Here is a 25,488-nt window from a genome sequence, read left to right on the forward strand (position 1 = left end):
TAAAATTGGTGAAAGAGGGCATCCCTGCCTTCTTCTAGTTTTTAGGGGGAATGCTTTCTGTTTTACATCATTTAGAATGATATTAGCCATGGGCTTAGCATAGATAGCCTTTACAATGTTAAGGAATGTTCCTACTATCCCTATTTTTTCTAGTGTTTTGAGCATCAAGGGATGCTGTATTTTATCAAATGCCTTTTCTGCATCTATCAAAATAATCATGTGATTCTTGACTTTATGTCCATTGATGTGGTGAATTACATTTATTGATTTCTGGATGTTGAACCAAACTTGCATCCCTGGAGTCAAACCCACTTGATCATGGTGCCCTATCTTTTTATTATATTTTGTATGTGATTTGCTAAAATTTTGTTGAGAATATTTGTATTGATGTTCATTAAGGATATTGGTCTGAAATTTTCTTTCCTTATGTGTCTCTGTCTGGTTCAGGTATCAGGGTGATTTTGGCTTCATAGAATTAGTTTTGGAGGGTTCCCTCCTCTTCTATTTCATGGAATACTTTGAGGAGTATTGGAATGAGCTCTTCTCTAAGGTTTTGTAGAACTCAGCTGAGAACCCATCTGGTCCTGGACTTTTCTTTGTGGGTAAGGTTTTGATGACTTCTTCTATTTCCTTACTTGAAATTTATCTATTTAAATTGTGTATGTCCTCTTGATTCAGTTTAAGTTGTTCATATGTTTCTGGAAACTTGTTGATGTCTTCAAGATTTTCTATTTTGGTGGAGTATAGATTTTCAAAATAGCTTTGTATTTCACTCTTGTCTGTTGTGATACTTCCTTGTTCATTCCGAGTTTTAGTAATTTGAGTTTTTCTCTCCTTCTCTTTGTTAGTGTGGCTAAGGGTTTATCAATCAATTTTGTTTATTTTTTCAAGGAACCAACGATTTGTCAATTTTTTTAATTGTTTCTATTGTTTCAATTTCATTGATTTCAGCTCTGATTTTATCTATTTCCTGTCTTCTCCTGCTTTTGGTGTTCATCTGTTCTTCTTTTCCTATGGCTTTGAGCTGTAGTGTTAGGGTCATTTATTTGTTGATTTTTTCTTCTTTTATTTAGTGCACTCCATGAAATAAATTTTCCTCTAAATACTGCTTTCATAGTGTCCCAGAGATTTTGATATGATGTTTCTTTGTTGCATTTACCTCTGAGATTTTTTTTTATGTCCCCTCTGATGTCTTCCTTTATCCCTTCATCATACAATAGCATATCATTTAATCTCCAGGTGTTGGAGTAATTTTTGTTTTGTATTCTCTCATTTATTTCTCATATCAATCCATTATGATCTGATAAAATACAAGGTCTTATCTCTGTCTCCTTGTATTTTCTAACATTAGTTTTGTAGCATAAAATATGATCTATTTTAGAGAAGAATCCATGTGCTGCTGAGAAGAAAATGTATTAGATCTTTGTTGGATGGTATATTCTATAAATATCCGTGAAGTATAAATTATTGATTGTGTTATTGAAATCAATGGTTTGTTTGTTCTAATTTGTTTGGAAGATCTGTCCACTGGTGATAGAGGTGTGTTAAAATCACCTAGTATTATCGTGTTATGGTCTATTTGATTTCTGAAATTGAGAAGGATTAGTTGGACGTACATGTATGAGTCAATGTTTGGGGCATAGATATTATGATTGTTATGTCTTGCTGATTGATTTATGCTTCCCTTAAGCAGTATGTAATGTCCTTCTCTATCCCTTCTGTCTAACTTTGGCTTGAAGTCCACATTATCTGATATGAGGATGGATACTCTGACTTTTTTGCTGGGTCCATGTGCATGGTATGTTTTTTCCCATCCTTTCACCTTCAGTCTGTGAGTATCTCTTTCTATGAGGTGAGTCTCTTGTAGGCAGCATATTGTTGGAAGTTACTTTTTAATCCAATTTACCATTCTATGTCTTTTGATTGATGAGTTCAGACAATTAACATTCAGGGTTATTGAGATATGAATTTTATTCCCAGTCATTTGGCTCATTTTTGTTTTTTGACATGTCTTGGTTTCTCCTTTATTTGACTATTCTTTTAGGATAGTTCATCCCTTTGCTGATTTGCATCATTTTTTTCATCTCTTCCTCATGGAATATTTTGCTGTGAATGTTTCTGTAATGCTGGCTTTCTTTTTGTAAACTCTTTTAGCTTTTGTTTATCATGGAAGGATTTTATTTCATTGTCTAATCTGAAGGTAAGATTTTGCCTGGTATAAGTTTCTTGGTTGGCATCCATTTTTTTCAGGGCTTGAAAAACGTTGTTCCAGGCCCTTCTAGTTTTTGGCCTGGATTGAAAAATCCATATTAGTTTCCTCCAAATGTAATTCGATTCTTTTCTCTCACACCCTTTAAAATTCTGTCTTTATGTTGTATGTTAGGTATTTTCATTTTAATGTGACTTGGTGTGGGTCTGTTTTAATTTGTGTATTTGGAGTCCTATAAGCCCCTTGTACTTGATTTTCCATTTCATTCATCCTATTTGGGAAATTTTCTGATATTATTGCATTGAATAGATTGTTCATTCCTTTGGTTTTTTTCTCTGTGCCTTCCTCAATCCCAATAATTCTTAAATTTGGCCTTTTCGTGACATCCCATAATTCTTGTGGATTCTGTGCATGATTTCTTACCATCTTCTCTGTTTGGTCAACTTTGTTTTCAAGTTTAAATATTTTGTCTTCAGTGTCTGAGGTTCTGTCTTCCAGGTGTTCTATCCTATTGGTTATGCTTTCTATGGAGTTTTTAATTTGGATTTTGTTTCCTTCATTTCACAGATTTCTCTTTGTTTTTGTTTTTTTCAATATCTCTAACTCTTTGTTGAAATAATCTTTTGCTTCCTGTATTTCCTCTTTTAACTGTTGATTGGTGTGATCATTGAATGCCTGCATTTGCTCTTTTATCTCATTTGCTTCCCTGATCATTTGAATTATGTACATTCCGAACTCCCTTTCTGACATTTCTTCTGCCATGCTGTCATTGGATTTTATTGATGTGGCATCTAGGTTTGTTTGGGACATTTTCTTCCCTTGTTTTCTCATATTGGTCAGGTGTCAGTGGAATGCTGAGATATTGCAGATTTCCTCTATTGACTTATAGTGTCCCTGTAGATTTCCAATAACACACCTTCTAGCCTTCAGTAGCCTGAAGTTTTGGAGGAACTTCATAATGCAGTGGTCCACAAGGAAGCTGCCCCTCCAGGGGTGGTGGCCTTCACATGTGGTATATTCCTGCTTGTGCGCAGAGGCACCTCCACTTGCTGACCGAAGGTCAGCCAAAGGGGAAGTAGACTGTGGGCTGAGGCAAGGCTTGTTTGGGCCTGTGTCTCTTGTTCTATTGCCCTTGTGGGAAAGCCTCGCCCAGCAGGGAAGACTCACCCTGTGGGGACATCTTGCTGGTCAGCTCCCCTCCTAGAAGTTCCCCTTTATCCTGAACTACCATGGGCTGGGCAGTCCTCCTCTGCATTGTTTCCAGGGACCTGGACCTACCTCCTGGGCCTGGGAGCCTTGCCCTGTGCTGAAGTGTCTTGTTGGGCGGCCTCTCCTCAGAGAAGCTGCCCTTGGTCCTAGAACCTTTGCTTCGCCCCTAAGTATTTTTCTGTGCAGATCCTCCTCCGAGAAGCCACCTAGGTTCCTGGTACCTTTCTCCAAGTCCAAGGGAATTGCTGGGTGGCTCCTTCTCTGAGCAGCTTTCTGGCATCCTCCCGCATTTGCTCTTTTAACTGTTGAGTGGTGCGATCATTCAAAGCCTGCATTTGCTCTTCCATCTCATCATTCAATGACTGAATTTGCTCTTTCATCTCCTCATTTGCTTCACTGATCATTTGAATTATGTACATTCTGAACTCCCTTTCTGACATTTCTTCTGCCATGCTGTCATAGAATTTTGTTGCTGTAGCATCTAGGTTTGTTTGGGACATTTTCTTCCCTTGTTTTTTCATATTGCTCAGGTATCTACCCCTCTAGTAGTGAAACCCTGAGATATTGCAAATTTCCTCTATTGACTAATAGTCTCCCTGTAGATTTCCAATAACTCACCTTTTAGCCTTCAGTAGCCTGAAATCTTGGAGGAACTTGATAATTCAGTGCTCCACAAGGAAGTTGACCCTCTAGGGGTGGTAGCCTTCAGGTGGGGTATATTCCGTCAGTGGGCAGAGGTGCCTCCACTTGTTGACTGATGGTCAGCCAATGGGGATCTAGAGTGTGGACTGGGGCACTTCTGGTCTGGGCCTGTGTCTCTGGTTCCTCTGTCCTGGTGGGAAAGCCTTGCTGAGTGGTGAAGACTCATGCAGTGTGGAAGTTTTGCTGGGAAGCTCTCCTCTGAGAAATTCTCTTCAGTCCAGAACTACTGCCTGAACTGGGCAGCCCTCCTCTGCGATATTCCCAGGGGTCTGGGCCTACAGCAAGGGCTGAGGAGCCTGGACGTGGGAGGGACTCTCTTGCTGAGGGGCCCTCCTCTGCTACATTCCCGGGGACCGGAGCTACACCTGGGCCAGGGAACCTCGCCGTACACTGAAGCCTCTCACTGTGCCGCCTTCCTGTGCAATGCTCCAAGTTGACTGGGTTCACGGCTCCAGTGGAGGAATCTCACTGAGCCACTCTACTCCATGAAGTTCCCTGTGTTCTGGGACTACTACCCCATCCGGGGAGCCCGCCCAGTGGGAGAGACTCACCTGGTGGCTCTGAGTTGGTCCCAAGTCTCTCAGTACCTCCTCTTCTTGAATCCTGGGTTCTGTCAAAGGACCTCCAGTCTCCTGTATTTTCTTTGGATGTGTTTAGAAAGAACTTTCTTATCCAAAATTATATTGTCCCATTTGATTTACTTTACATGCAGTTTTAGTTCCTACATCTCTATACTTCATTCATTTGAAATTTGGATTAAGGAGAATTAGCTTCCTTCTCTTCTCTCCTTATCCCGAAAATCAGCTGTCCCAATCTTCACTGATTTAAAAACACTACCTTTACAATGTGCTGAGTGTTCATATATCCTTGAGCTTATTTCTGAATTTTAGTATATTGATGTCATTCTATTTCTGTACTAGTACTATGTAAAGTATACCTTCAAAGTAATTCATTTAAATATCTGTGTCAGGCCTCCTTAATATTGTATTCCAAAGTTTCCTGACACATTTTTTTCAAATATACTTAAGACATATTGTTAAATTCTAATTAAAACACCCTCTTGGGACATTACATTTTCATCACATTATATGACTGAAATGATAGGACATTATAGATTTGACTATTTCTCTAATTATCTAATAAACTATAAATAAAGATTATATTTCCATTTATTCACGTTTTCTTGGTTGAATTTTATAGATTTTTAACTTTGTCCTTGTATATTGCTTTCTATTTTTACTTCTAGATATTTTGCCCTTTTGGAGGGGATAATTTTTGTGTTTTTGACAGGCAATTTTTATACATACAGAAGTTATTGATGACCTTGTATGACAATTTTGCAATTGTTTTTACTAAATTCTCTATGGTTTCTAAGAAGGGTTGTAGGGACATGTTTAAGTAGCCCTAAGATGGTGGCTGCGTTGGGCAAGAGGTGGCGCATAATTAGTGTTAACATGGCGTGATCTACTTTTGCCTGATTGGTTAATGTCTCTTCTGCGCTAGTGGTCAACATATGTTCCTCATTCTTAATTGGTACCATGGTGCATGCTCCAATCATGCTACTTAATCCTAAGCTGATTGGCTGCCTTAGTGTATATAAGACATTCTCTTCACCTGGGAGGAGGACTAGGAACCCACCTCTAGGTCGCAGGTTACAGATCGCAGAATGGAGGACTAAGAATGCACCTATGTAGGATGCACCTCTAAGAAGAAGCAGCAGACCTTTAAGAAGTAGCACCTGTGAAAGTGTAGCACCTCTAAAATTAAGCAAGCCTCTCTTCCTCTAAGCAAAGCCTCTCTTCCTCTAAGCAAAGTCTCTCTTCCTCTATAAACTAGTGAACAAGCAAGCAACCAAGAAAACAAACCCACTAAAGAATAGAAAGTAGTTCATTCCCAGTCCACCTCCGATAAATTCCCGTGGGATTGTTGCTGCAGGTGGCAACAAAGGGCTTTTTATTAAATATCTTGGGTATTGAAGATATACATTAAGAACTAGCATAACTATTGGTAAGTTTGCATATTCCTTTCAAGCATTTAGTTTTATTGTTTCTTTTCCAACTGCACTGAACATCCCTTCAAGAATAATGGGAAATCATAATATTAAGAATTTAAGGAGACACATAGATGAGAATGGTGGGAACATGAGGTTAAGAGAATAATTCTATAAAATGAGCCCACTCTGTTGACTCCTCACATGGTTTCTTTGCCAAAAAAGATCTCCAAGGCTGGTATCAATATCAAGAGTTTCACATGTGATTGCAGGTGCCTGCTCTCTGTCCTCTAATTCCAGGGATGATAGAATCCTCCATGTATTTTTGAGTACTGAAGGGGAGAGAGAGCTCACCCTACATCTTGGGTGGTATGCTGGAAGAAGAAAAACTTTGCTGAAGAATCTATCACTGTAGGAGACAGACACCATCATTGCAGCACTGGTTTGGGAAAGTGAATCTAAAATACCATCTCTACACTCCACAGACACGTAAGCATGAATCTTCTCAATGACCTTGACCATGAGGATATGAAATGTTCTTGCACACACTGGTAGAGCCCCAACAGTAGCTAAAAGTGGAGAGCCAGTGTGTTCCAGAAGCTGTCAACTTAAGGAGAGAGGGAATCCTGTGGAAATGGTTAAGGTCAGAGCAGAGGTCTGAGATCTTTACTATGGCTAGTCATGTGTGGTTGTTGGGCACTTGACATGCACTTAGTGTGAATTTTGGTACTGTTAGAGTACAAAATACCCCAGGGTTTAAAAAAACATTCAGTCAGGAACATAAGTTATCTCAGGGCTGCACCGTAGTTCAGAGGGTCAGCACTTGCCTAGCTTGTGTGAGGCCCTGGGTTTGATCCCCAGGACATTCAAAAACAAAGAATGTTCATCACAGGTTAAAATATAATATTTTTTGATACTCACTTAAATAAAATATACTATTAACACTAACTTCACTGCTTTGTTTTTTAACTGATAAATTTAAAGTGATATTTGTGACTTGTATTATATTCCAATTGGATAGCACTTTCTAAATGTTTTACTTTACCTGGTACAAATCCTCTTCTGTTTTGGTCTTACTCTGACGAAATGCCACTTTTGAGCTATATTGGTGCTTTTATTTGTGTGGGGCCATTGGGTGATTATTCCATGAACTTGAGAAGACTGTTCATTTTATAGTTACTTTACTTCGTGTGTTGTAGATATGGGGTCAGGCAAGTGAATAATCATGTCCTTCAGGTCTCTTCTATTCTTAGGAAGTCTTTATCTTCCTTGTCCTAGTTCTGTTTCTAAGACAGAAGTTAGAACCTCCAGCCACAATTGGGCTTTGTACTTTCCCCCTTATCTTAGGCCTTATTTTTTTCACACATTTTTGTCACAGGAGAGCAGGGTGCTGGAGCTCCAAATCATGGTTCTTGTGTTCCTGTAAAAGAAAGTTGTCTGGGAACATATTTCCTACTGCCGTGCATGGACTTATAATTTATATGGGTCAATCTGCTGAATGTACCACCACAAGTTGTATAGGAAAAGACAGTATTTATTAAGACATATAATGTATATACAAAAGGAAAACCATCCAGGTAGCATAGCAACTCAGCACCAAAGAGACATCATGGGCATTTCGCAGTATACATAACCAAAGAAAGCAGTCTTGTCACCTTTGAGTTCTTCCCTTCTCTCTGAAAATACACTGGAGTAAACATATAAAGTTATTGTCTGGAGCCACTGGGCTCAGTGCTATCAGTATGTTTGGTCTCCAGACCTGGATCTGACCAGGAGCTTGGCTCTTGAGAGCAGAAACCAGATGTCCTTAAGTTTTCTTTTTTAAAGTTCTTGGACAGAGAGCTTACCTGTCCTTGAACAGGGGCACTGCCAGACACTAAGTTCCTCATGCAAGTTGTTTACTCCTTGCCCCAATTTCACTTTTTGAAAGCACTCTTAAACAAGACTCCAATTTTCTCTATAAAAGTTCTGAGTCAGACTCAGGAAATCATGCAGGAGAACTTTGTTATGAGTGAAGGTGGAGTGGAGGCCCAGTGGGAGCAGGGTGAGAGAAGAGAGCACTGCAGGGAGGGGGAGTCCCATGGGCCTCCCAGCAGGGGCCCACAGGCAGTGCCATCCAGGATTGTCATTGTGGACACTGGTCTCAGGAGCCAAGATCCTTCAGCAACCTGCACCACTCAGTTCAGCTCAGGGGAGCTTTGGATCCTGTCGGTCCTCTGCAGAACTGACTTAGTATTGTCCACTGTTCTGGGGACTTCATCTTTAAGTCAGTCCTGTGTTCATGTGGGCACTGGGGTCAGAAGTTATCATAGCACTCCTGCCAAGCCAAGAAAACTTCCCTTCTGAAATGCATGGAGACCCCTCTGGCCAAGCTCGTAGCTTCACTGGGTCCTGGAAGACTTGTCAGGTGTCAACCCAGTGAATCCTTCTGTGAATCCTTTTCTTGCTTCATCTCCCCAGTCAGTTGCCAGGGAGCTCCCAGTTCCTATTTTCTCACTCTCAAGGTCTGTGCCTCTGATGTTTCATAAAGTGTCTGCTGAAATTCCACTTATTCATCTGCCTTGGGAGTGGCTTAAAGGAAACTTTAAGAGTAAACCAAGTAAACTGGTGACTTTGCCATGCATTCCACACCTCTCCTCACTAACTAAAACTTTTGAAGATATCTATCAGAGACAGGCACCCTAAGGACTCTTGCGTCCTATTGCTCTGGCTGTGCCCCAGCTGTGCTGTGTTCTGAAGGCCACTCCCTCTCACATCAGCCTTGCTCTGTGCTGGAAGCTGAACTTCACAGCTGTGCCTATGCCTGCCCACTTTTGTTCAGTTCTGTGACTGCAATTCTCTCCAGTGTGGGTGCACTTTCAATTCTGTCCTGATTCCAGCCTCCCAGAATCAGCAGTGTCAGCCACTGGCAGGCACAGTTAGGGGCAAATACCTATGTTTTTAGGGGAAGGAAGAACCTGCTGCTCCTGTAAATGACTTAATGCTCCATAAGAAGTGTTTTTTTCAGACAAAATTCTCCAGGGCAACTTACAAGGAACCAGGCTAAAGTGCTGATCACTGCTTCACTGTTTTTAGGTGAACTAGAGTGAACTTTGCTCATTTTAATATTGAATTGTATGCCTAGAGGCATCCCCAGTTTTTTTTTTTCATTATTTTATTTATTTATTTATTTTTTGAGAATGTGTATGTGACCTCTAACTGAGCATGCCCAGCAGTGTGCCCACCTCTGCCTCTGGGCCATGAGTGTTCTAAGGGAATATGCTCAAGTTTCCCCAGTCAAAGCCCCTTGCTTTTTTTTTTTTTTATGACACACTACTTTGAAAATTATCTCCAGTGCCTTCCTAAGTAACTGTGACTAATGAGCCTTTCTTCACTCTTCTCCTGTTTGTGCTTAGTACTCACATCAACATCAGTCCAGAGAGTAAAGGACAAGAATCCCAAGAAGTCTATCCTTCCTTCAGGCTTCCAGTACTTATGTTCAACATGGGTACAGATTTGGGGCTTCCATACCCCTCCCACAGCCCTAGTATCAACAATTAGCTAGAATGACCTACAGGTGTATCATGAAGGGTTAGCCCAGAAAGAGCCATATGGAAGTGAAGACTGGACAAGGTGGAGGTAGCACAGAGCTTCTGTGTGCTTCTATGGAAGTTTGGGTGCTTGGTATCCCCAGTATTGCTGGGGTCCATGCAGGACGCTGAGTCTGGGTTCACTGGTCCACATCAGAATTATAGGAAAGGATAAATAAAACTAATTTTAGCTTGGTCACACTAGGAAGAGATCTAACCAGCTTTTCCCCAACCTACTGAGCATAGAAACTTGTTAGAAGTATCATTTATATAGTGGTAAAGTTCAGAAACATATACAATATAGAATGCCCCAAGTTAGGGGCTTGCACAAACAAATGCATTACACATCAGTTCTCTGAATTGTACTGCATCCTCATGCTTCTCCACCTTGGGTGCTTCCCTGTAGGAAGCTGTATAGGAGAAAATAGCTTAATGAACAGGTTAGCAGGAAAATGACTGGGGATTGAAAAAAAATATCTTTGGTGGCTTCTTAGAAATTATTAAACTTTAAGTGATCCCCCTTACTGTCTTCCCCATCCCATCTGTTTCTCAGTCTTGAGAGGATTGGAGTCTTGAGGACCATGTCATCTGGCTGGCATTTGCTGCTGGACTGCCATGTGGACCATAATCAGGCACCCTGGGCAGAGCAGATGCTTCTTCCTGAACACAGAGCAATGTTACAAGCTGCAGAGCAGGAGGCAAGAAGGAGGCCAGATGCAGAAGTACTCAGGAAGCCCAGTGACTGTGCTGGTGGAGGATGCCTCACTTACTGTGGACTGACATCAGTGACTCCAGTTTGACTCTGATAATTCCTCTCTTGAGCAGCTTTCTCTGAAGATGTTTCTGATCTTCCACTAGGTGGCTTGAGTCATCATTGCTGAGGTGGACTTGCCCCATCCTTGGTGTGCCTATCCCACATCAGAGGGGAAGTCAGTGTGGAAAGGCCCTTTGTGTCAAAATTGAGTGACTGACAGGGTTAGAAGGAGTAGTTTTTAGGTCAAGTCTACCTGGAACCTGTCATCGAGTTCCTTAGATTGTCCTATAGGTGAGGCAGACACTGTTACTCAGTTTTTAACTCTGTGTCAAAACATCAGAAAAATAAACTTACAAGGGAAGGGTTATTTTGCCTCATGGTTCCAGAGTTTCAGTCCATGGTCACCGCTCTGTTCATTCTGGGTCTGAGGCAGAGCATCATGACTGGAAGCTTGTGGAAGAGAAAAGCTGCTGGCTTCATGGGGGTTGGGAAGGAAAAATAGAGGTAGGGTCTGGGATGAGAACATCCTTTCTCTGCCTAGGCCCCCCATCTCCCCCACTTTCCAATATCTCCCTCTAGATGACCCAGTAAAGGACTAATTCATTGTGGAAGTCAGTGTTGTCTTGATCCAATCACTCTCTCCAAGCCCCACCTCTGAGCACTGATGCAATGATGACCAAGAATTTAACAAAGGACTTGAGGGGACAGTACAGATCCAAACCCTCTAAAGATTACCAGGTACATACTCCAGATAGACCAGTTTCATTCAGTGCAGATGTAAATGCTGATCACTGGACATCACCAGCAATACACATAACAAATTTTGGGTATGGAAAACTCAAGATTTTTGTTTGTTTGTCCTGGTCATTGAACTCAGGGTCACTATACCATGGAGGTAGAAAAGTACACTTTAAAGTAATACCAAATCATTAACATACTTAAATATAAAGCTAATAAAATATAATACTCTCCTCCTTATCCAGAGAAATACACTTCAATACCCAGTAGGTACCCAGAGATAGTACCAAGCCACATATTCTATTTTCCCCCAATGCATGCATACCTGTGGTGAAGTTTATTTTGTACATTATGCTCAGTAAACAATTAACAATAATACCTAATTAAATAGTACTATGCAAATATGTTCATAATAAACGTTATCTGAATGTTCTCTGTCTCCCTCAAAATATCATATTATGTGGTACTTGCCATTCTCCTTGTGATGATGTGAGCTGTTAACACTGTCTATGTGGTGAGATGAAGTGAGGTGAGTGACACAGATGATGTGATGTAGCATTGTAGTCTAATTGTAGTTTTACTTGGAGATCTACTTGACCTTTACTAAGGTTTATTATGCAAGTCTTACTTATTGCACTGAAATACCATAATAGTTGATATGATAAAACTAATAGATGAATGGCATAAATAGCCCAGATATGCTGGAAAAGGGATTATTCAGATCCCTAGCAGGATACAGCAGGGCAGCACACAATTTCATCCGGATATTCAAATGGCATGTTATTGAAAACTTGTGAATTGTTTACTTCCGGAATTTTCCATTAAATACTGTAGGACTGTGGTTTAGTGGAAGTAACTGAAACCAGGGAAAATGAGAACATGGATAAGTGGGACAACTGTATGTATCTCAAAACTACAAAATACTGATTAAAGAAACAAAGATGTGGGCTGGGGTTGTGGCTCAGTGGTAGAGGGCTTAGCTAGCATGCATGAGGCACTGGGCTTGATCCTCAGCACCACATAAAAAAATAAAATAAAGATCTAAAAAGTACAATAACATTATTTAAAAAAAGAAACAAAAGATGTAAGAATGGAAGTGCATATGGTCTGAACCGGAAGGCTCAATATACTTAAGATGTTGGCTCTTCAAAAAAATTTATCTCAAGATAGCAAAATTCCACCCACACTTCCGACAAGACTTCTTGTGTACAAATTGATGATCTCATTATAAAATTTATGTGTGAAGGCAATGAAGCTAGAAATTAAAGTAATTTTTTGAAGATAAGAAGAAAACAGAAGGTTTCACATCTCTTAGTTCCAGTCTATTAATTGACAATAACCAATAAAGTGTGATACTAAAGAAAAGGTAGAAACATATCAATATTGAGAGAATAGCACATAGTGCAGAACTAGATGCACTCTTATATCCTCCACTGAATTTTAATACTGTAGCCAAGGCAAATCAGTGGAATATAGCTTTTCCAACAAATGTGAGGGAAAAATAAGATTTCTTATACTAAAATACCTCACTCCCTTCCTCTCATTCTTTAAAATAAATAACTTAAAATATATCATATACCTTAATATTTCTATGAGTGTGAGGAGAGTTCCTATGACATCTTTTTCTGGAGTAAGGAATGTCCCAGAACCAGATATGGTGAGGCCCACTTGTAATCCCACTGGCTCAGGAGGCTGAAGCAGGAGATCATGAGTTCAAAGCCAGTCTCAACAACTTAGTGAGATGCTAAGCAACTCTGTAAGACCCTGTCTCTAAAGAAAATACAAAAAAAAAAAAGTACTGGGGATGTGGCTCAGTGATTGACTGCAACTGAGTTCAATACCCAGTACCAAAAAAGAAAAAAAAAAAAAAAGCCCAGAACAAAAGTCAAGGAGCAGGTGGAGAAGGATTGAAGGGAGGTGATGTCAAGTCGCATCTACTGAAGCTGGTTGAACCCAGTTCAGAGCTGGGTTCCTGCAGCTGTGGTTGAACTAAGAGATGAGACTGATGCGCTTAATGTGGCTTATCAAAACATTTAGTTCTCAAAGCATGTGCTCTTCTGCCAGGTATATAATGACTGTTTCACTGATTTGGAAATTGAGATTAAGGTACAGACTCTTTCTCTCTCTCTCTCTCTCATTGGTTCTTAGTAAACCAATGCACAAAAAGCATAGGAGATTGATACTTGTTAGCACAAAAAGACCAGGCAGGATGCAAACCTCACATGTCATCTGTTTTTATTTTTTTTTTTTTCAGGGATATGAAATGATGACCATGGACCCACTTTCCTGGTGCAAAATGAGCCACTGAACAAAGAATGGGACCGATTTATATAGGTTATTTTGAGGGGTGGTATAGTTTTGCTTAATCAGGTCTAGGTCAGTTTAGTGAGAAATGTGAAACTTTTGGTCAAGGTCTGTGGACAGTGCCTAAAACGGATTTTGCTTTGATGGAGATAATGCCTCTTAGAGATTCTTTTCTCTTAAGGATGATAAAACATTCTCTTTGCCTGCAAACAACATCTGGAAAACACTCGCCTTGGGAGATGAAAGCTTTCAATGCATGGCCTTCATTTTTACTTCCTTTTCTTCTCCCCAGGTTTTGATATTTTGGGAATTTTTATTCTCCTTATTTATTAATACTGTTACCAATGAAAAGCTGAATTGTACACAACCACAGTAGAGAGGACTGAAATCTTGTGGCAATTTTTGTGTACCACATCCTATTTTTATGTCCAGAAAATAAATGTTAATATAAACTATAATGAAAGTAGGACTATTGAGGATGCAGAGTCCCTAGGAATGATATTTTTACTGCATCACTCTGCACAGAATTTCATTCAGTGGGTGACTTCAAAGTACAGGGTATCTGGAATAGGCAGTGGTAGAAGAAAAAATAAAAATGGTATGGCCTTGTAACAATCATTTTATTGATTAGAATATGACATTAGGAGGTCACCTATATATATGGAGAGTGTTTTGGATGGTGTTAATGATGGATACTATGAGGGTTTTCCTAGAGAGAGGTAAGGAAGCAAAAGCAAATAAATATGAAATCTGAGCTTCTTCTTCTATCTTGACCTAAGATAAAGTATTGAATATGAAGTGAGGATATTGAATTTTTTTTTCTTATTCCTGTCCTTTCCTTATACTGATATATAATGAATATATTCACACACACAGTTGGACAATAGAAGTCTGACCTCATTAGCAATAAGTTTTTATCTCTTGGGCCTGTTTATAGGGAATTTTATTATAGTCAGAGACTGCCACTTTGGATTCAATCAAAAACACATGTCTTTCATGTTCATATCTACTTAGAGCCACTGATTGCTTCTTGTATAACATTCGTACTTCTAAGACACTGAATCATTTATGGAATGGTGGTCCCTGATTAATTTTAAGGGTTTTCCTACCATCCTTGTTACCCTCCAATGTAGGCTCCACCAGCATATACTCCTGTGCATTCCCCATGCAGGCAATGACTAAGCATCTATCCCTGAGCTTCTTTCCATCCTCAGTGTTCCCCAAAGGATAGTCAGGTGTGATCAGTGGCTGTAATCACTCCTTGCAGCAGGACTCTGAGAGAATTGTCCTAGAGTTCCTGGGTAATTGCTTTGTCTTTAATTAGTTACCCCAAGACCTGAACTCCATTGGGAGCAGGTTCCCTTAGGCACAGAGATGAGTACTGTGAGAGATATGAGCTGGGTGGTATAGACACAGATCATGACAATAGGGGGTTTTAATTCACATGCCCACAATGAATGAGGAGAGATGGATCTCAGGTCAGGGTCTTGGAGTCACTCTCAGAAATCCTAGGTAAGTCAAGAAGGGTGGTGCATATTTCACCTGTAGTGTCTTTCTAATTTAAAGGCAGAGATTTTTCAGGTTTTATGTTTCCCAGGGTAGTTTTTTTTATAGTGATAGTATGTCTATTCTATAATTCTCTGTCTCTTGAATTTTTCCAACATTCTACAAGTATTTTGTCTAATGTTTGCCAGTTCAATTGTTAATGATAACATTCACAAATATCAACATATCTTATGATACAATAAAAGATTATATCATTTCAACATATTGACAGCTGTGTGTGGCCAGGTAGTCTAAATGCAGTAGTTCTATAGTCTTGCTTTCATTTAAAATCATCTGTGAATCTTTAATGTTATTTGGACAGCCCCCCCTTTCCAGAAATTACATCTTCATTTTTCTGAGAATACAGAATAATCTGTAATTTAATAAATAAATGTTGTCCTTCCTATTCCCATTCAGTTCATCTATCAAAGACAGATTTTCTATGGGTGTTAATGAAAAATATAAAATCTAAACCATAAATCAGAATAAGTATTTTAACATTATGCCCACATGAGTTGCATGTACACTAAAATTTAAAAGCACTGCCCTCACTGATTCCTATGTGCACCACACTCTGAGAATTCCTGATTTAATTGTTCGGGAGACATGAAGTTTAGTCCATCCGCGACACAGGAGCTGAGAGTTATGTCTCTTGTTTGTGATTCCTATTCACAACTCTTGACCCTTACGATGGAATTTCTTCAGTTACAAGGGAAGAAAAATCCTGAGAAACCAAGTGTATGATTTGCAGTAGACATTTTCTTCCCATTGCCAGTGATAATGTTCAAGTGTAAAAAATTTTAATGCAGCAGATGAAAACACCACTAACGGTGAAGATCCTAGTGGTTTGCTTCCATTGACATTTTAGTTGAGAAGCTCTGTATATCTCTTAATATCCCTCCTCTGATTCATTTATCAGATTTGGGGCATAATAGAAAATACAAGTCAGAATTTTCCAGAAATCAGAACCAGATCATTTACACAGATAAATATGTATAGATAGAGAGGGAGGGGTAGAGAAGAACACAGACAGAGATAGTGAAAAGAAATTAATTTAAAAAAATAACTGTCATGATCACAGGGACTGGTTGGCCTGAAATTTATAGGGCAGGTCATTAGAGTAGATTCCCAGTAGTGTTCGTGCTACAGTCTTGAGTCTGAAGGCAAACAGGAGCAAAATCTTTTCCTCTCTCAGCAGACTTCAGTCTTTCATCTTAAGACTTTCACTTAATGTACAAAGCCCCCCTCAAAAAAAAAATGAAGAATAATCTGTTTTATTGAGTTGAATGGTATCATATTACAATGACTTCACAGCACCATCTAGATTGGTGTTTGACCAAAACAGGATGATATGGTTTGAATCTGGAATGGCCACCAAAGTCTCATTTGTTCAGAGGTGGTGTTTTGGCTAATTAATTGGATCATGAGGCACCTGAGTTCATCAGTGGATAAATGCATTGATGGCTAAATGGACTACTGTGAGGTGAAACCTTCTTGGTGGAAACAGGTCACCGAAGACGAGTCCTGGGAGTGGTTTATCTTCTCTCTGGCTCCTTTCCTTTCTCCTCACTCTCTTTCTACCTTCTGGTTGCCATAGAGCAATTTTCCTCCACCACACCCTTACACTATTATCATCTGCCACACCTCAGGCCTAGAGCAAGAGAGTCAGACAACCATGGACTGAAACCCTAAATTGTGAGCCAAATAAACTTTTCCATCTTTATGTTGCTTATGTGAGCAATTTTGGTCAGAGTGATGAAAAGCTAACTAAGACTAACACATTATGTAACCAAGCCAAGTCAAGTTGAAGTGAACTGAAATGAGCTGTTAAATTAACCATCATATGTGTTATGGAAAATGGAGGAAGAACTCAAGGGCTTGAAGGTAGAATTTTAAAAAATTTCCCAATAATTTCTAATAGTACCATAATATTCACTTTCTGCACACCAATATCAATGACATAATGTGAAATAAAGCCTGAGGAATTTCAGACCAGGAGCTGCAGTTGTAGCTCAGTGATAGAGTCTTGCCTAGCATGTGTGAGTCACTGGGTTTGATCCTTAGCCCCACATAAAAATAAACAAATTAAATGAAGGTATTGTGTCCATCTACAGCTAAAAATATATTTTTTTAAAGAGCAGACTAGGAACCTCATATGTTCCTAGGAACTTTACAAAAAAAGAAAAGAAAAAAAGAATTTGCATCAACTCAATTCCCAATAGTGAAATGAATAGTATATCTTATGTACCCTAATGTTTTCCATGTTTACAAAATTACACCTGGGAAGTTTGTAACAGAGTGTCAATGTGTATAGCTAAATGTTAAAGAAGTGAGTTTTTGTTCTGGAAACAATGGTAGCAGTGTTTTTAACCTTTTACCTGATAGAGTTTTTGTTGTCTTTAAAGGTGAAGGAATGAATGTCTCAGCCTGAAATGCAGCCAATAAGGGTTAATGGGATACTGACCTCATCAGGCAACATGCAGGATGCTGCCCTGCTGCAATCATGAGGCAACATGATTTTACTTCATGGAGTTCATAATCAATGTGAAGTTAGCCATTAACCAGTGACCAGAACACTGAATGCCTTGAGATGAGTCCAGGATGCTGTGGAAACTGTAGCATGATAAAGAAAGGAGTAGTTTAGCAAGCTTACAAAGGTTTATTGGGGTCTAGGTATACAAGGTTAAGAAGAGAAGCTAACAAAGAGATAAGAACAAAAAGATGGGGAAGAGCAAGAAGTGGCTCCTGTGGGAAAGCCAGTCCAGTTTATTATCTATTCTAGGGTCATATCAAGTTACACTAGGTTACATAGTACAGTTAGCATTGCAAATGTGCAGATCACATAACTTGTTTGCTTCTCAGAGTCCACTAGTACCAAAGGTTATTATGAAAAAATAATGTCTCTGGGCTCAAGGACAGAGGAGTTGCAGAGCAGCTCTAAGCCATTTCAAACAGGGCACCTATTGTGTTCTGAGGAGTTTTCTCAACTCAATGACTGTTGTTCCCCTGTACATTGACTGACCTGAAATTCCTATAGCAGGTGCAATATATATCCTGAAGATTAGGGGGTAGGCCAGGTAACGAGGGAGCCAAGGGAAAGAAGGTGTGAGTCAGGAGAAATAGCAAGTGTGAAATGCTTGAGACTAGAAATGTAGGCTTTAGTCTAGCACTGCAGACAGGGAATACAAGGCAATGTGCCGCCAGAAGAGGCTGTGGATGTGGGAAAGAATCAGGTAATGAAGTGCTATTTGTGCTCCTGAAGAAAACTTTTCCTTTTTCATGAGAGCACTGAGATCTATTAGTGTATTTAATCAGGAAGAGAGTTAACAAGAATATCATTTACAATGTCACAGTGCAGAAAAAAAGTAGTTGGAGGAGAAGATATTGAATATGAGAAGCAGGTAGATAAATTTAGAGACTGTATGCTTAGTTCAAGTGATATAGGAGGTCAGCTTGTCTAAGGTAGTGATATTTCAAGATAAAGAGTAGATGAATAAGAGATTGAAGTGCAGACTCTGAAGGACTTACTGGATTGGCTATGGAGGATGAGAGAAATGAATGAATGAAATAAAATTCTCAGGGTTCTGTGTTTGAGCATGGACCTTTTCCTTTATGTGAGATACAGGAGGACACGGTTGGGAAAGGATCAGGCAGAGATCATAAATTTATTTTGGAATCTGTTTTGCTTACTGTGCCTGTGGTAACATTCAAGGGAAGATAAACATTATGCCTGCCTTAAAGTAGAGTTCCCTATGATAGAAAGATATAAGCACCTGAGTTTTAAATGATATTTGAGACCTTGAAGTACATGGTATTTTATTGGGGATATATGTTGAATAAAGCGTGCAAATTTAGAAACGTTCCTGAAGAACATTCACATGTCAGAAACTGAAGAAGCAGACAACAATTATAATCACTGAGGGTTATAGACCTGGTGTAAAAGCATAAAAATCAATGTATTTTCTGTCTAAGAAACAAATAGATAAGAAAGTTTACAAAAGAATAGAATACTGTACCATGTTAAAAAGAAGCAAAGAAAATAATTCATGTCTTATTTTAACAGTCAAATTATGTGTCAAATTAAGAGTCAATTATTATTTTGTTATTAGATCATAATTATTGCAAAGAGAATTAAAAAAGATTTTTGATAAACCCCTAATAGAATAGGTCATGTCTCATAGAAACATGCATATTTATTTGAGTTCCTAATAGATTGTATTATTTTCTCTTTAAGAACCTGGAGAGAGAACATGACAGGAAGGAACCAGTCTACCATCTCAGAGTTTCTCCTCCTGGGCCTGCCCATCCCATCAGAGCACCAGAACCTGTTCTATGCCCTGTTCTTAGCCATGTATCTTACCACCATCCTGGGGAATATCCTCATCATCATTGTCATTTGCCTGGACTCCCATCTGCACACACCCATGTATTTGTTTCTTAGCAACTTGTCTTTCTCTGACCTCTGCTTTTCCTCTGTGACCATTCCTAAACTGTTGCAGAACATGCAGAGTAAAGTTCCATCCATCCCCTATGCAGGCTGCCTGACACAAATGTACTTCTTCCTGTTTTTTGGAGATCTGGAGAGCTTCCTTCTAGTGGCCATGGCCTATGACCGCTATGTGGCCATCTGCTTCCCCCTGCACTACACCACCATCATGAGCCCCAAGCTCTGTCTCTTCCTGGTGGTGCTGTGCTGGGTGCTGACCACATTCCATGCCTTGTTGCACACCCTGCTCATGGCAAGACTGTCTTTTTGTGTGGACAATGTGATCCCCCACTTTTTCTGTGACATGTCTGCTCTGCTGAAGCTGGCCTGCTCCAACACTCATGTCAATGAGCTGGTGATATTTATCATGGGAGGACTCGTTGTTGTCATCCCATTCCTACTCATTATTGTGTCCTATGCACGAATATTCTCCTCTATCCTCAAAGTTCCTTCTTCTCAAGGTATTCACAAGGCCTTGTCCACCTGTGGCTCCCACATTTCTGTGGTGTCACTGTTCTATGGGGCAATTATTGGTCTCTATTTATGTCCATCCGCTAATAATTCTACTGTGAAAGAGACCATCATGGCTCTGATGTACACAGTAGTGACTCCCATGCTGAACCCTTTCATCTACAGCCTGAGGAACAGAGACATGAAGAGAGCCCTTTGTAGGAAGAAAATTCCCTTGTATTTTTGATGGAAGCACTTGTGATTTTTATATCATTTTATTCAGCTAATGTACTGATATTTATATTGAAATATTATTCCAGATGTTTTTCCCTCATCCATTGGGACCTTTGTTGATGCAGTACACTACACATTAATTCAATATGTAAAAGAGAGGAAGCTTATATGAGTAGTTCACCTAGAGAAGGGGGTCTTAGTGTCCTGGATTTCCCTTCCTTTGTCTTTCTCATGTGATCATTGAACAGCCTAGTGTAAGAATTACTGTTTTGTGTGATCTCCATGCCTTACATCCTTAAGTTATCCCAGGATCTTATCACTTTATCCAGAACTCTGCTTTGTCTCTGGTGTCATTTTTGAATAGCGCTCTATAATTTTACATTAAACTAAGTAAAATCCAAATATCTCAACCTATAATGCGTCTTACATATGCTTTCCTGCAGACATTTTCACATTATTTTAACTTCAAATCTTATTTCCTCCCTGTCCCTGATTTATTTTCATGTCTACATAGTATTTTCTGACTTGACCTAAACATTAGCAGATCTTTCTTTTTTATAAATGAATCTTTCTAACACTTTTGTTGTAATATTTCATTTCATGCTTATCCTGGGAATTACCTAACATGAAACTTTATTTATTTGTTCCCCTAGTAATAGGAAGAGTAACTTGAGGTTGGTTAAAAAGTTCAGTTTTAAGAACACCTCCTTTCTATTTGGGATTTTGAAGTTTGAAAATGTATATATATATTTTTCTACTCTCATGACAATTCAATGGGAATAGAAAGGACAGCATTGCTGATTTAGAGGCTCAAAATGAAGTTCATCATCTCAAATCACAAAGAGGGTTAGTTGAAACTGTGTAAGATCACAGGCCATCTGATTCTCTAGGTTCTTATCATTTTCTCCACTTCTGAAAGAAAAGGAGCATTCCTTCCTTCCTTCCTTCCTTCCTTCCTTCCTTCCTTCCCTTCCTCCCTCCCTCCCTCCCTCCCTCCCTCCCTTCCTTCCTTCCTTCCTCCTTCCTTCCCTTTTTGGGTAGTGGGGTGCTTTTACACTAAGCTACACCCCTAGTTCTTTGTATTTGAATTTTGATTAGGATCTCACTAGTTTGCTGAGAGTGGCCTCAATTTTGCCACCCTCCTCTCTCAGCCTCCCACGTCAATGTACTATCACAACCCAGTTATTTTTCTTAAATTCTTAGCAGCACTATGGAACGGCCTGGGTTTTCATCCTTTGTCAGTTTATTTCCTATAAGTTCTGGCATTCAGATCCATCCTTGGCATCCTCTTATATGTTTTTCTGACCCCCCACATCTCCATTTGCTGCACAGACCAATCTGCAGAGCTTCAGGTATTCTTAGCTACCCAGTGACCTTTCCACTTGGTGAGCAGTTCAATCTCAGCACATTCAATCTTGAGCTCTTTTGGTTCCCTCCAGTCCTGTATTTGTATGTTATCCCATATTTTGATGTATGACCTCACCTGATTCTAAGTTGCCTAAACAACACTTGTGTGTATGGTGTATACAAAATTTGTATTTTGCCTTTTTTATTTAATGACATTTTTCCTGCAATATTTGTTATCCCCATTTGATCTTTGAGGTAACACCCACATTTTGTAATAGATAACCTCTGAAAAAATCCCAGTACATCAAACAACAGCATTATAAAAGAAAGAAAAGGTAATATTTTAATATGTCACTTCCCTCTTTGCAAAAGTAAAATTTAAAAGGCAATGAATAATAGATCTTAATATTAAGAATAATTAAAAGTAGATGCAAGAAGTAATGGAGAAAATTTTTAAACTTTTAAACTTTAATGATGATATAAAGAATACTATGAGAAATAGAAAAAATACTGAGAAAACACCCTGAAAGGGGGTGCTTAATTTTTCCTTTTAAAAAATGTTGAGTTGGTGTATATATATTATATATATTTTTTTAATTAACAAGAAAATTTACATGCTAATCCTGCTAATGCGTGTTGTAATTACAATTTTGCAATTCTTTTAAAAAAATAAACTACAATTAGAAAAATTTACATAGTTATGGAATGCCATGGAATGCCTTACTACATGTGTTATGGTTTGATATGAGGTGTGCCACAAAGTTTCTGTTTATGCGGGAATGTTCAGAGGTGAATTCATTAGATTATGAGGTTGTAATATAATTATCCCATCCTAGTTTGAATGGACTAACTGGGTGTAACTGTAGGCAGGTTGTGTTGTGGAGGAAAGCAGGTCTTAAAAGGGTACATCTTCCTTGCAGTCCTTAGCCCCCTTCCTCCTTCTCTCTCTCTCCCCCACCTTCTCTCTCTCTCTATATATATATGTCTCTTCTTTATCTTTCCCTTCCTCTCTCTCTGTCCTTTCTGACCATGCTCTGAACTGAGCAGCTTCTGTGGCTGGACTCTTCTCTCATGATGTGATGCCTCAACTTAGACTCCAAGCAATGGAGTCAGCTATGAACTGAGACCTCTGAAGTCATGAAGCTTAATAAACTTTTTCTCTTTGAAGTTGTTAGTGTCAGTTATTTTGGTCACAACGAGATGGAAACAGCTGACTAAAACAATTGTGTACATCTTACTTAAGTTCAAATCAAGGTAAACAGGTTTCTTCGTGGTGAACATATTCCAAACCTTTCTTCTAACATTTCTGAACATACAGTGTGTTTTATATTTTTGTTACATACAGATGACATTTTTTTTTAAATTTGGCAGTGAGATTGAAAACAGGGGGCACTCTACCACTGAGTCATGCCACCAGCCATTTTTATTTTTTTATTTTGACATGGTGTCTCACTAAATTACCAAGGCCCAGAGTTTCTGATCCTGCTGCCTCCGCCTCCCAATTAACTAGGATTATTGTCATAGGTTACCACACTCAGTTTATATGCTTTCTTTTATTTTTTTAAAATTTTTTCTAATTGGTTTATACATGACAGTAGAATGCATTTTGACACATTATACACAGATAGAGCATAACTTCCCATTCTTTGACTGTACATGGTGCTGAGTCACATAGGGTAATAATGTTTGTCTCTTTCTATCATCCTTCCCATCTTACTACCCCATCTCTCCCCTCTCCATTATCCAAAGTTCCTTCATTATTCCTTACCCCAGGTGGATCAGCATTTGCTTATCAGATAAAACGTTTGGCCTTTGATTTTTTCTGATTGTCTTATTTCACATGATATTGTCTAGTTATATCCATTTACCTGCAAATGCCATAATTTCATTCTTCTTTAAGACTGAGTAATATTCCCTTGTGTATATGTACCACATTTTCTTTATCCATTCTTCTGCTGAAGGGCATCTTGGTTGGTCACATAATTTAGATATTATTAATTGAGTTGCTATAAACATTGATGTGTTTGCATTACTATAGTATGCTGATTTTAAGTCCTTTAGGTATAATGGAGGAGTGGGATACTGGGTCAAAAGTTGGTTTCATTAAAAGTTATCTGAGGAATCTCCATACTGCTTTCCATAGTGGTTGCACCAATCTGCAGTTCCACCAGCAATGTATGAGTGTATTTTTTTCCCCACAGCCTCACTGACACTTTTTACTGCTTGTATTCTTCAAAATTGCTCTGTGGAGTGAGATGTAATCATAGAGTAGTTTTCATTGACTTTTCTCAAAATGATAGAGATGATGCACATTATACAATAAAATAAACCTAGTTAAAATTGTAAAATTTGCTGAGGTTTGAAGCCAATTAATTTTTACAACTTTGATTCTCCTCAAATACATATAGTGCAATCTAAATCAAATTCTCAGTTAAATACTTTTTGTAAACTACAAATTTATCCTTAAGTTCGCTTGAAAGACAAAAATGAGTAAAATTCTCAAGAATTATTTGAAAACTAAGAACCTTTAGTTGTCTATTGGCCTATGAAATATCAATATATACTTGAAAAGGCAGCAAAATAATTAACTAAAACCATATATATTTATGTAGAACTGATCTTGTGAAAAGAGTTCACAAATTATTTATATCAATTTACTGCTTTGATTTTAGTTTGTTTACATATATGCTTTTAACTTTAGTAAATTGCTAAATTTTTAGTTTATTAAATCGCTTAGTAAGTTATCACTAGTAAGTGATCTGAGTTTTCTTCCTTTTCACTTATTTTCATTTTATAACTCATTCACTAAAATTAAGCATGGACTCTTCTTATTTGATGAATACGATGTTTTATTTCCCTTTTATTTCTGAATAGATTATTTTTTGCTTTATCAATAGCTTCTTTCATATGAAAGTTATTTAGGAGAGTCAAAAATCTAAGTGTAATATTTTTATTATGAATTTTTATTTTATTGCATTTTGTTTAGATAATATGGTCTTCACAACCTCTAATTTGGGGGATTTAGTTTTCTTGTAAGAAGTTGTATTACTTTATTTTTCATCATGCTGTATGTAGAACAGAAAAAGTTGATGATGTCATTAAAGGAAGATCAAATAGACTCACAGTGAAGAAGATACACATGATCCTTGCCTCACTGAGCATCTTCTGCAGAGGCTACACTGTACTTGGCAGTTCCAGAAAGGTTTGAACTCACCATTTCTTATTTATAAAATTAGTAGTGTAATTGCCTAGCTAGAGAGAATTGAAGTCTGCCCACTGGCTCCAAGAGATCCAGAGACCGAAAGAGAACATCTCAGCATAGGTCACCCTTTGGATTTCTTGAGAAAATAGAGGTAATTCTTTTTCTCTCCCTGAAAATTAAAATTTTTGTTAAAATCATTAGATTTCTTGGCCAAGAGTTATTAAAGTTTATCCTCTTCTAAATCAATGAATGTCTTCATGTTTTCATGCCTTCAGATGGCATTGCCAGACCTGCTTATCCTACTCCTTAGGTCAAAGGAATGTTCTTCTGGTTTGCTTGAAAGAAGCTTTATTTTAACTTCCAGTTTTGTGAAGAGACATTTTTTTCTATGCTTGCAAATTCTGTCCTTACTCTGGGATCCAGGCATTTGGAAATTCAAACCAAGAAAATCTATGAAATAGTTCTGTGTTTCTGTCATGTATCTATCCTGAGGCAATGAACATGAAGCAGCCTGAATTGGGGTGGGAATGAAAGGAGAAAGCAAAGAAGCAAAATCTTCAAAAATTCATGTCTCAAAAAATTATTCTATCTTATCCATACCTTTTGGATATGTTCACAAATTGGTACAATTCAAGGGCCATGTTTAATTCCTCAATCCTTGAATTATTTGGTTTGTACCAAACTAAATTATTTCAACATAATATTCTGGGGACACCCTTAACTAGAGTTCCTAAATAGATTCTCATCTC

At 38.5% G+C, this 25,488-nt stretch overlaps 2 protein-coding genes across 4 annotated transcripts in view; one reads left to right on the forward strand and one right to left on the reverse strand.

Annotated features, from left to right (window-relative positions):
- Positions 1-25,488, reverse strand: part of LOC306656064 (olfactory receptor-like protein DTMT) — a 280,983-nt gene that overhangs the window by 75,401 nt on the left and 180,094 nt on the right. The window lies entirely within an intron of this gene.
- On the forward strand, positions 19,271-20,303 carry LOC306656073 (olfactory receptor 1468; the record flags this gene model as incomplete). The annotated part of the gene is made up of 1 exon (XM_079130950.1): positions 19,271-20,303. The coding sequence occupies one exon, from the start codon at positions 19,271-19,273 to the stop codon at positions 20,201-20,203; it is 933 nt and encodes a 310-aa protein (XP_078987076.1). The 3' UTR covers positions 20,204-20,303.

This window comes from Sciurus vulgaris, assembly GCF_902686455.1.
Source record: "Sciurus vulgaris genome assembly, chromosome: 3".
NCBI classification, from domain to species: Eukaryota; Metazoa; Chordata; class Mammalia; order Rodentia; family Sciuridae; genus Sciurus; species Sciurus vulgaris.